The sequence below is a fragment of the Lathyrus oleraceus genome, chromosome 6 (genome assembly GCF_024323335.1).
Source record: "Lathyrus oleraceus cultivar Zhongwan6 chromosome 6, CAAS_Psat_ZW6_1.0, whole genome shotgun sequence".
NCBI classification, from domain to species: Eukaryota; Viridiplantae; Streptophyta; class Magnoliopsida; order Fabales; family Fabaceae; genus Lathyrus; species Lathyrus oleraceus.
The window spans coordinates 20,242,224-20,252,468 of NC_066584.1; the positions used below are offsets into that span (position 1 = coordinate 20,242,224).

The 10,245-nt window shown below is 33.4% G+C and overlaps 2 protein-coding genes across 2 annotated transcripts; one reads left to right on the forward strand and one right to left on the reverse strand.

Moving 5' to 3' along the window:
- The first annotated feature begins 1,615 nt into the window (after positions 1-1,615).
- LOC127097850 (hydroquinone glucosyltransferase) lies at positions 1,616-3,188 on the forward strand. Its single transcript, XM_051036335.1, has one exon. The coding sequence runs from the start codon at positions 1,684-1,686 to the stop codon at positions 3,097-3,099; it is 1,416 nt and encodes a 471-aa protein (XP_050892292.1). The 5' UTR covers positions 1,616-1,683; the 3' UTR covers positions 3,100-3,188.
- Positions 3,189-7,539: 4,351 nt separating this feature from the next.
- Positions 7,540-9,955, reverse strand: LOC127097851 (protein REVERSION-TO-ETHYLENE SENSITIVITY1). The gene is made up of 3 exons (XM_051036336.1): positions 9,721-9,955; positions 8,579-8,960; positions 7,540-8,073 (listed from the first exon to the last, which is right to left on the reverse strand). Exons 2-3 carry the CDS (start codon positions 8,864-8,866, stop codon positions 7,651-7,653), a joined length of 711 nt encoding a protein of 236 aa, XP_050892293.1. The 5' UTR covers positions 8,867-8,960; positions 9,721-9,955; the 3' UTR covers positions 7,540-7,650.
- Between the last annotated feature and the right edge of the window lie 290 nt (positions 9,956-10,245).

Here is a 10,245-nt window from a genome sequence, read left to right on the forward strand (position 1 = left end):
CGGGGGACAGGGGTGGGAGGCGTGCACACCATCCTTCAGATTCGCCCCTTCATCAGTTTGAACACCTTTCCTCTAGTTCGGTTACCCCTTAATCAAATATGTCGCCTAACTTTCCATTTTCTGTTCCATAACGTGCGTTTGTGGGCATACGTGTAATTAGACATCAAAACAATGTCCAAAGAGACGTGGGGTCTAACATTCTCATAATTTCTAGATATTAACCACTCTTCCACGAGGTTTGTGGGGAGATGATTGTTACGTTCGATCTAACCACGAGGTTTGTGGGGAGATGATTGTTATGTTCGATCTAAGGTCCCTGGTAGGCTATAAATATAAGAGGTCTCTGATACAACATGATCAATCTCTAACGATAGAGAGAAACCACCATACAAAATTTTTCACCATCTCCGTTTGAGCTAGCTCTAACCCTCAACATACCATAAGTCTTTAACAACTTTAATTCACCTGGGATTGTTAGATTTGTTATACTTTTATCCGCTGCACACTGATTTGGGTGATTTCTTTCGTTAAAATGGGATAGTACATCAAAACACATGCCGTCATACCCCTCAACAAAATCGTATTGCGGAAAGAAAAAATAGACATTTGTTGGAAGTATCTTGCATTTTACTTTTCACACATAAATTTCCAAATTATTTATGAGGTGAAACAATTTTAACTACTAGTTACTTAATAAATATAATGCTGTTCAAAGTTCTTAATTTTCAAATTCATATTGATATTTTCAAAGAATGTTTTCCAAATAACGATATTTCTTCTAATTTAACACTAAAAAAAATTGGATGCACAACTTTTGCTCACAAACACAAAAATATTGAAAAACTTGGATCTCCAGCTATAAGGAAGAAATATTTTAAACTGACAACATAATTTTTTCAACGGAATAGTTGTTTCAATTGTTTCACAATAGAAATACATTTTAGATTTGCTAAAAGAAACTGGAATGAGTGGTTGCAAATCAATCGATACTCCCATAAAACCTAATGCAAAACTTTGAAAAAAAGGAGAGGTTCATGTAGACACTAGAAGATATCAAAGATTGGTTGAAAACTAATTTATTTATCTCATACTAGACGTGACATTGCCTTCTTAGTAAGTGTAGTAAATCAGTTCATGCATTCCTTGAGGAACATTTTGAGGCTGTTTATAGTATCCTAAAGTATATGAAGGTTGATTCAAAAAATGATTATTTTTTAAGAAGACGAGTAAAAAAAATGTCTTTGTATTCATTGATGTTGATTGGATAGGATTGGTCACAACTAAAAGATCTACCTCTGAATATTGTATCTACCTGCGATAATCTTGTAATTTGGAGAACAATATATTTGTGAATGATTATGTCTCAAGATATTTGTGAATGACTAATCATCTTGTAGGTAAGTTAGAAATGATAGATATATGCACCAATTTGAGGGTGTTAGAGCATGCCGTCTTTGAGGGCAGGTAGATATACACAAAATGTGATTTCAAGTATTCTTATAACTTATTTTAATCAAAAACATTATCTATAACTGTCAGCTTTGACTTATTAAATAAATGTTTTCAGATTTGAGTCAAAGTTGGCTTGCTTATCAAAATAGCCATAAATAGAATAAAAGACATACTAGTACATAACCTATCCAATCTCCAAATCAATAACCCTAAAAGAAACTTGGATATTCAATGGCAAAAAGAATTCATATAGCACTAGTGACAATCCCAGCATTCAGCCACCAAGCTTCCATGATAGAATTCTCCAAAAATCTGATTCATCACCATAATCACTTCCACATAACCATCATCTTCCCAACAATCGATTCACCTCTCCCATCTACTCTCACTTTACTCAAATCTCTCCCATCATCCATCACCTATATTTTCCTCCCTCCAATCAACAAACTAAACCTCCCCCAAAATCTCTCCCCGGCAGTCCAAATCCAACTAGCAGTATCACAATCCATGCCATCTTTCCACACCACAATCTCATCACTATCTCAATCATCACCAGTTGTTGCTTTAGTTTCCGATCCTTTCGCAAACGAATCGCTTCTAGTAGCTAAAGAATTCAACCTTCTATCTTATATTTATTTCCCTCCTTCTGCTATGACACTCTCACTTTTCATCCATTTTCCAATACTTGATCAACAAATTTCATCTGAATTTAGAGATTACCATGAAGCTATTCAACTTCCAGGTTGTGTGCCTATTCATGGAATTGATTTACCTGAACATTTTCAAGATCGATCTAGTCTTGCCTATGAACTCATTCTCCAACGTTGCAAAAGATTCAATCTCGCTCATGGGTTTTTGGTTAACAGTTTCATGAAAATGGAGGAAAAAACAATGAAAGCCTTAGAACAACAACATAAAGATTCTGTTTTTCTTGTGGGACCCATTATTCAAAATGGGTCATCACAAGGTTCAGAGTCGTCAGATTTGGAATATTTCAAGTGGTTGAAGAAACAAAATACAAATTCTGTTTTGTATGTTTCATTTGGAAGTGGTGGAACACTTTCTCAAGAACAAGTTAACAGATTAGCTTTTGGATTAGAGTTAAGTGGTCAAAATTTTTTATGGGTTTTAAGAGCACCTAGTGATTCATCAAATGAAGCTTATCTTGGTGCTAAAAATGATCATGACCCTTTAAGCTTTTTACCAAAAGGGTTTCTAGAGAGAACTAAAGAACAAGGTTTGGTTGTACCTAATTGGGCCCCACAAACTCAAATTTTGAGTCATGGTTCAGTTTGTGGGTTTTTGACTCATTGTGGTTGGAATTCAGTGCTTGAGAGTATTGTGTTGGGTGTGCCTATGATTGCTTGGCCTTTGTTTGCTGAGCAAAAAATGAATGCTGTTTTGTTATGTGAGCAAGTTAAAGTTGCAATGAGGTTAAAGTTTAGTGAGGATGGTTTGGTTGAAAGAGATGAAATTGCTAAGGTGGTTAAAGGGTTGATGTTGGATGGTACACAAAATGGGATTAGGGAAAGGATTCAAGAGTTAAAAGATGCTGCTCTTGATGCTTTGAAAGAAGATGGCTCTTCCACTAAGGCAATTTTACAATTTGGTAATAGATTGGAACGACTTGTAACAGATAATTATTAGTTATGTTTACCAATAATAATTGATTTTAAATTAAATATAAAATAATGTATACTCTTTTTGTCTCGAAATAAATATATTTATTTGATAGATACATCTCTTTCTAAATTTTTAAATATATTTATTAGTGATACTAGAGAGTCACTATATAGTATATTGATTGTTTTATTTATTTATTTTGATTTCACTGAAATTGAAATGTTGGATTATTATTCACTTCAAAGATCAATGTAACTGTCTGTTTGTGTGTCAATTTGACAAGATCAAGATCAGTAATTTAGAGAGGAATTAATTTTTGGTTAGGCATGGATATGGACATTTCTCCCAACTGGATTGCAGCTTTCAATTTTCATATGAGAGTTAAGTTTTTTTGTAAAGTTGTGTTTGGTCGTGATGAAAATTAATTTTGAATGAATTGTTTTGATTTTGGGTAAATTTATGTAAAAATGAGTTAAACTCTAATTTCTAATATAAAAATTATTTTTAAACTAAAAAACTATGAATATGAACTTAAGTATAATTAATTTTAGAATACATATAAAATAGAATTTTAGTGCTTTAAATTAAATTTGTTTTAGAAGGGGAAGTAGTGGGAATGAAAGTCTTAGAACTCCGTGTTTATCGTCTAGCTAGTTGGTATGATGATGGGAAATATTAAGAGACCATTTCTGTATCTACCTTCTACAAAATATGTGTGGAAAACTGTGAAAATTGTGGCAAGCCAAACAAGATAATCGGGATGTTACAACTTACTATAATGAAATGTTGATCCTGTGATAGAAACTATGTCTTTGCCATGATGACAAATGGAAGTGTGTTTTTGATAGTGTCTATTTTCTCAAATGTCGAGAGAATGATCAAGTCTTTATGTTCTTTGTTAGTCTAAATAAAGACCTTGATGAAGTCATAGGCCGAACGTTGAGAAAGATATAGTTGCTGAGTCTTACAGAGACTTTTTCCTGAAATTAGGAGGGAAAAGGCATGACAAGAAATCATGCTGAGAAAATATCGTACTAACTCAGTGGGATCTGCAATGACTATTTTTAACATGAATTAAGGTAACGAGTCAGGCAAGGCTTGATGTGATCATTGTCAGAAAGCATGACATACATGTGAGACATGCTGAAAGCATAATGGAAAACCATCATTCTAGAAAAAGAAAGAAAGTAATGTGGAACGTATACTCCAGGTAATTTGGATCAAGGGCTTAAATCATCCTTAACTCTACTTTCTCTCACTTCAGAGCAAATAAACAAATTGGTCAAACTCTTCGAATCATTAACTCCTTTGTGTTTTGTCGCACAAAAATGTATCTTTCTTAGTGTCAATCTAACTCTTATTAGGATAGTCGATTCAAGTGCCATGAATCGGATGACTGGTAACTCCACGTCATTTTCTTCATATAGTCCTTGCGCAGGTAATCATAAAACTAAAGTCACGAATGACTCTGTTTTAGCCATTGTGGGTTCAGTTGTGTTGTCTCTAAGTCGCATATTTATAGATGTCTCCCATGCTCCAAATCTATCCTGAAGCCTACTACTGGTTACTAAACTAGCAATTGGAAATATTGTCAAAATAACTTTTTTCATAATCATTATGTATTTCAGAAGTTGACCTCGAGAGTGATGATTGACAATGTTAAGGAGAACATAAGACTCTGTTACTTCGATGATGGTGATGATTCACGACATTCTTCTACACAAATAAGTTATGATTTTAAGTCTTTTTTACTTTGATAATGATGAGAACGTTATGTTATGACATTTACAATGGAGCATCATAGTCTTCGATAACTGAAACACTTACTTTTCAAATTATTTAATAATAAGTTTTTTTTCTTCTATCAAATGTGAAGCTAGTGAATTTGCAAAATATCATCGTTTTCTTTTTGCAAGACAACCTTATAACTATCTAAACTTTTTCCTGTTATTCACAATGATGTTTGGCGGCCTAACTGTACAAGTGCGCTCTCTCTTAAAAAGTGATATATCACAATTATCGATGAGCACTCAAGAGTATGTTGGGTATACTTGTTAAAGGGAAAATTCGATGTTTGTCAGGTTATAAAGGATTTTTTAAAATTGCGTCAACTCAATTCCGAACTAAAATTTAAGTCTTTATAAGTGATAATGACAAATAATATTTTAACATTGTGTAGCGGGGGGCAGGGGTGGGAGGCGTGCGCACCATCCTTCAGATTCGCCTCTTCATCAGTTTGAACACCTTTCCTCTGGTTCGGTTGCCCCTTAATCAAATATGTCGTCTAACTTTTCATTTTTTGTTCCATAATTGTGGGCATACGTGTAATTAGACATCAAAACAATGTCCAAAGAGACGTGGGGTCTAACATTCTCTCATAATTTCTAGATATTAACCACTCTCCCACGAGGTTCGTGGGGAGATGATTGGTTCGTTCGATCTAAGGTCCCTGGTAGGCTATAAATACAAGAGGTATCTGATACAACATGATAAATCTCTAACGTATAGAGAAAAACCACCATACAGAACTTCTCACCATCTCCGTTTGAGCTAGCTCTAACCCTCAACATACCATAAGCCTTTAGTAACTCTAATTCACTCGGGATTGTTATACCCGTTATACTTTTATCTACTACACACTGATTTGGGTGATTTCTTTCGTCAAAATGGGACAGTACATCAAAACACATGCCATCATACCTCTCAATAAAATCGTATTGCGGAAAGAAAAAATAGACATTTGTTGGAAGTATCTTGCACTTTACTTTTCACACATAAAGTTCCAAATTATTATGGGGTGAAACAATTTTATCTACTGGTTACTTAATAAATATAATGATTTTCAAAGTTCTTAATTTTCAAACTCATATTGATATTTTCAAAGAATGTTTTCCAAATAAACTGTATTTCTTTTAATTTAAAACTAAAAAAATTGGATGCACAACTTTTGCTCACAAACACAAAAATATTGAAAAATTTGGACCTCGAGCTAAAAACTCATCTTCAGTGGGGGGGACTATTAAGGAATAAATATTTCACACTGACAATGTAATTTTTTCAACTCACTTTTATCAATATCACAAACTTACCGGGAAATGATATAGGTGAGATTACAAAGGTAAAAGAGAAACTAACTACCAACTTTGAAATCAAGGACCTAGGATCCTTAGATACTTTCTTGATATGGAGGTTGACAGATTAGAGAAGGGAATCGTTGTTTCAATTGTTTCACAATAGAAATACATTTTAGATTTGCTAAAAGAAACTGGAATGAGTAGTTGTAAACCAATCGATACTCCCATAGAACCTAATGCAAAACTTTGGAAAAAGTGAGAGGTTCATGTAGACACTAGAAGATATCAAAGATGTGTTGGAAACTAATTTATTTATCTCATACTAGACGTGACATTGCCTTCTTAGTAAGTGTAGTAAATCAGTTCATACATTCCCTTTTGAGGAACATTTTGAGGTTGTTTATAGAATCCTAAAGTATAGGATGGTTGATTCAAAAAATGATTATTTTTTAAGAAGACAAGTAAAAAAAATGTCTCTGTATTCATTGATGTTGATTGGATAGGATCGGTCACAACTAAAAGATCTACCTCTGAATATTGTACGTGCCTGTGGAATAATCTTGTAATTTGGAGAACAAAAAACAAGTAATTGTAGCAAGAATTAGTACAAAAGTTAAATTTATAGTTATGTTATGTCTCAAGATATTTGTGAAGGACTAAGCATCTTATAGGTAAGTTAGAAACGATAAATATATGCACCAACTTGAGCGTGTTAGAGCATGGCCGTCTTTAAGGGCATGTAGATATACGCATTAATTGTTGTAACAATAAATCATGACTAATCAATGCAGAGCTTTAAAAACTTTATAAAATTTGAAACACTCTTACTGATATATTTATTTTTATTTTTATCCAACTTTCTTTATAATAATACTCTTCTAAAATTAAAGAGAAAATTAAGCTGTAATTCTCCTATATATATTTCGAATAAAATGGTTGAAGAATAAAATAGAGTAAACTTTATTTATATTTTCTTTAAGTATAGCCAATTTTTTTACTGATTTTCATTTGGGTGACTCACTTTATTGGATTCCTATTCTAAGTTGGGGAAATATACAACATCAACATTTCTCAAAATAAAATTTGACAATGAAAAGACATGCTATAAAATGATTTAACAAAATTATACCATTGAATATGATTGATGCAATACAAATGAATAGATGCAAAATTATACTCATCTTCACATCAATATTGGAGCATTATATAGCATTACTTATTTCATATACTCATCTTACAATTTTCATTTTATTTCACACCGACCAAGCATTATTCCACTAAGTGGGATTAACTACATGGATCAAATTCTGTCATAATATTCTATCCAAAACCATGTTTCTATCAAATTTGTTAATCTCGAGATTTTTCAGAATATATGGCAATAAAAAAATTGACATAAATTTTTTATTTCTGGTTCCAATAACAATATTGAGATTTGAATCTATCATTATTTTGTTTAAGCAAACACAATTCATGACCATCTTTCAATTCAAAAGTACATTTAGCACTCTAATAGGCTTTTGACTAGGTAAGTACCCAATAGAAACCACCCAATCAAGAGTAAAGAGAAGGATAGTAACCCAAGTAAGAAGGGCCAACCAACCATGAAAATACCTATGCAAACAACCACAGCAAAAGGCAAGAAAGACCTTACAATAGACCAGAAATCAACCCAATGCCCCTTGAATAGTATCAACATTCCTATATTTACCATGTTCCAATTCATTGATCCACCATAACACAGCCTATTCAGACAGTTAGCAACAAATGAGTGACAGTTGCATGTGAAAAGGTTGTAAGTTTTACTCTCGAAATGCCGCAAACTTTTCGATAAGGCATCGTCCCATGTGATTGCGGTTCCATATTCAGCATGCCGGTAGCCATGTTTGCATGTATGCGCAGATAGGTTAGGAGGGAAGCAACACTGCAAATATCTCAGGTGTGTCAAATAAGAGTTAACATTTTTAAACAATTTAAATGGCATAGTTTTATCGTCTCAACCCTCCGATTTCTAGTGGAAGGGGCTCTGGTAATCCGGAGCTAGTCTGGAAGATAAGTAAAATTTGGCCAATGGTTGTTTCAGACAGAATTCAAACTCAGGTTCTCCAGAACAATCCGTCTTTAACGCAAAAGTGAGATGAACAGAAAATTCCAGTGTTAAAATTACATTTAAACTCAAACTACAAACCTAAACTTTAAGTAGAATCAACTTTTGAGGCAAAATCAATTCTACTTTCGAGGAACCAAACATACAAATAGAAAATTGCGGCCTATGGCACCGTATTTAAGGTGTGTCTGAAGATGTGTAGGTGTCTGAAACGTGACTGATATGATACTTTAGAGAGGCGTTTGTACTCCATAGGTTAGTCATTTCCGCGTAACTCAGACGGAGAGAAGAGAAAGATATGGTAAATTTGAGAGAAATGTACCTGTCTCCGATCGAGTTTCATGTATCTTGCTACTGGACCAAATGCAAAATCATCCACCCCCACATGATATGATCCTGAAAAATCTAAAACAGCTCCATCCTCCCTGCAAATTCCAACATGACCAATGAAGGGTGCCAACCATGAGACAACGGGAAGTGGATTCCAAACCAAACAGCACGGAAACTTTGCATTCTTCGGATCAATTGGATCCAACGGCCACAACTCATGCTCCAGTATTTTTTGAGTAGAATGTGGTGTCTCGATGTCGTAACTTGCCTTTAACTCCATGACGAAAGTTTACAGCACAAGATATATCTTTGCTCAAATTTTTATGTAGACGGATGCATCACTATATCAAACTACTCCTCCAGACATCTCAACTCTGTTCGCAATACATCATAAAGGTCATGTGAGAATACTTATCAGTCGTCAATTCGATTAAATTAAGTCGTCAATAACAATATTCTTAGATGCCAAAATGCATAGCTCAGATACCGAAATCAAGAATCGACAACCAAAGCATAGTATAATTGTTATATTTATAAGAATCGTTGTTAATAACATTCAAAATCACGGTCCATTATATTCAACGGATGGTTACTGAGTCGCAACATCTTGTCATATTCATTAACCAACCACCGAAAGCTGCATTATCCATCCAAATGTTGTCGAAATTCGAACGAAGAACAACAAAGTAACCACCATACCTAATGTCAAACAACTTATTGATGCAGAAAGCCAATTACAATCTATGAAGTACGACACAGACACCGACACTGACACAAGCCTTTTTTTCAGAATTGTCGGTGCTACAGAGATCACGAAACTAATAGAAAAGAACACACATAGGTGAAATCAAGTAAACACCAAACTAGGTTTTAAATTGATAACAACAAATCAAACACCATAACTATGAAAGCAAATCAACTAACTACAATCCCCCAAAACACATAAAAACAAGAGCAATAGGCAACAAAAGAAAAATCCATACTTTCAGCTGAAGTGCTATGAAAACCTAAATACATTGCATATATAAAAAAAACACAGCAACATCAATGTTTATAACATTCTTAAAAACAAAATGAAATTAAAATTAAAAACAATTGTCTGAAGTAGACTAATTTGTTGTGTAAAGAAATTACCTGAAGCAAAGGGTGTAAGAAAATCTGAGTAAGAGGGAAGATTGGAAGAAACAGAAGAAGTTGGTGTGGTCATTTTGCTATACACAAGATTGGTAGGATTTATTGTGAGGTTAACAAGTTGGAAAATAAAATAAAATTAAAAAAACGGAAAAAGATTAAAATTAGAATTTTCATATCTGATATGATAATAATTTATTAGTGATTTAATGGTTACTACTTTATTTGGGTTGGTTTGAAACAGAAGCAAGGGACAGGAAGTTGGAAAGGTGCATGAACCCTTTGCAGATATTTCTTGTTTTTCTTTAAGTGGGCCCCTTCTACCATCTTTTTTAATATATATTTTTTATTTTTACCATTTTTTATTTTTTTAGTATTTTTTAAAACAAAACTGTATATTTTTTTCATTTTTTTTAATGTTAAGTTGCACGAATTTGGCTCACATATTAGAGGACTTCGTCCGGTCACAATTATAAAGAAAGTTGATATTTTTAATCATTCAATAACAAATGTGTTTATTTTAGATTA

What these genes read in the sequence shown, in the direction of transcription:
- LOC127097850 (XM_051036335.1), top strand. Translation starts at nt 1,684, where the DNA reads ATGGCAAAAAGAATTCATATAGCACTAGTGACAATCCCAGCATTCAGC.
- LOC127097851 (XM_051036336.1), bottom strand. Translation starts at nt 8,866, where the DNA reads ATGGAGTTAAAGGCAAGTTACGACATCGAGACACCACATTCTACTCAA. An exon ending in TGAAACTCGATCGGAGACAG is followed by an intron (nt 8,074 to 8,578) that starts GTACATTTCTCT and finishes AGATATTTGCAG; the next exon opens with TGTTGCTTCCCTCCTAACCT.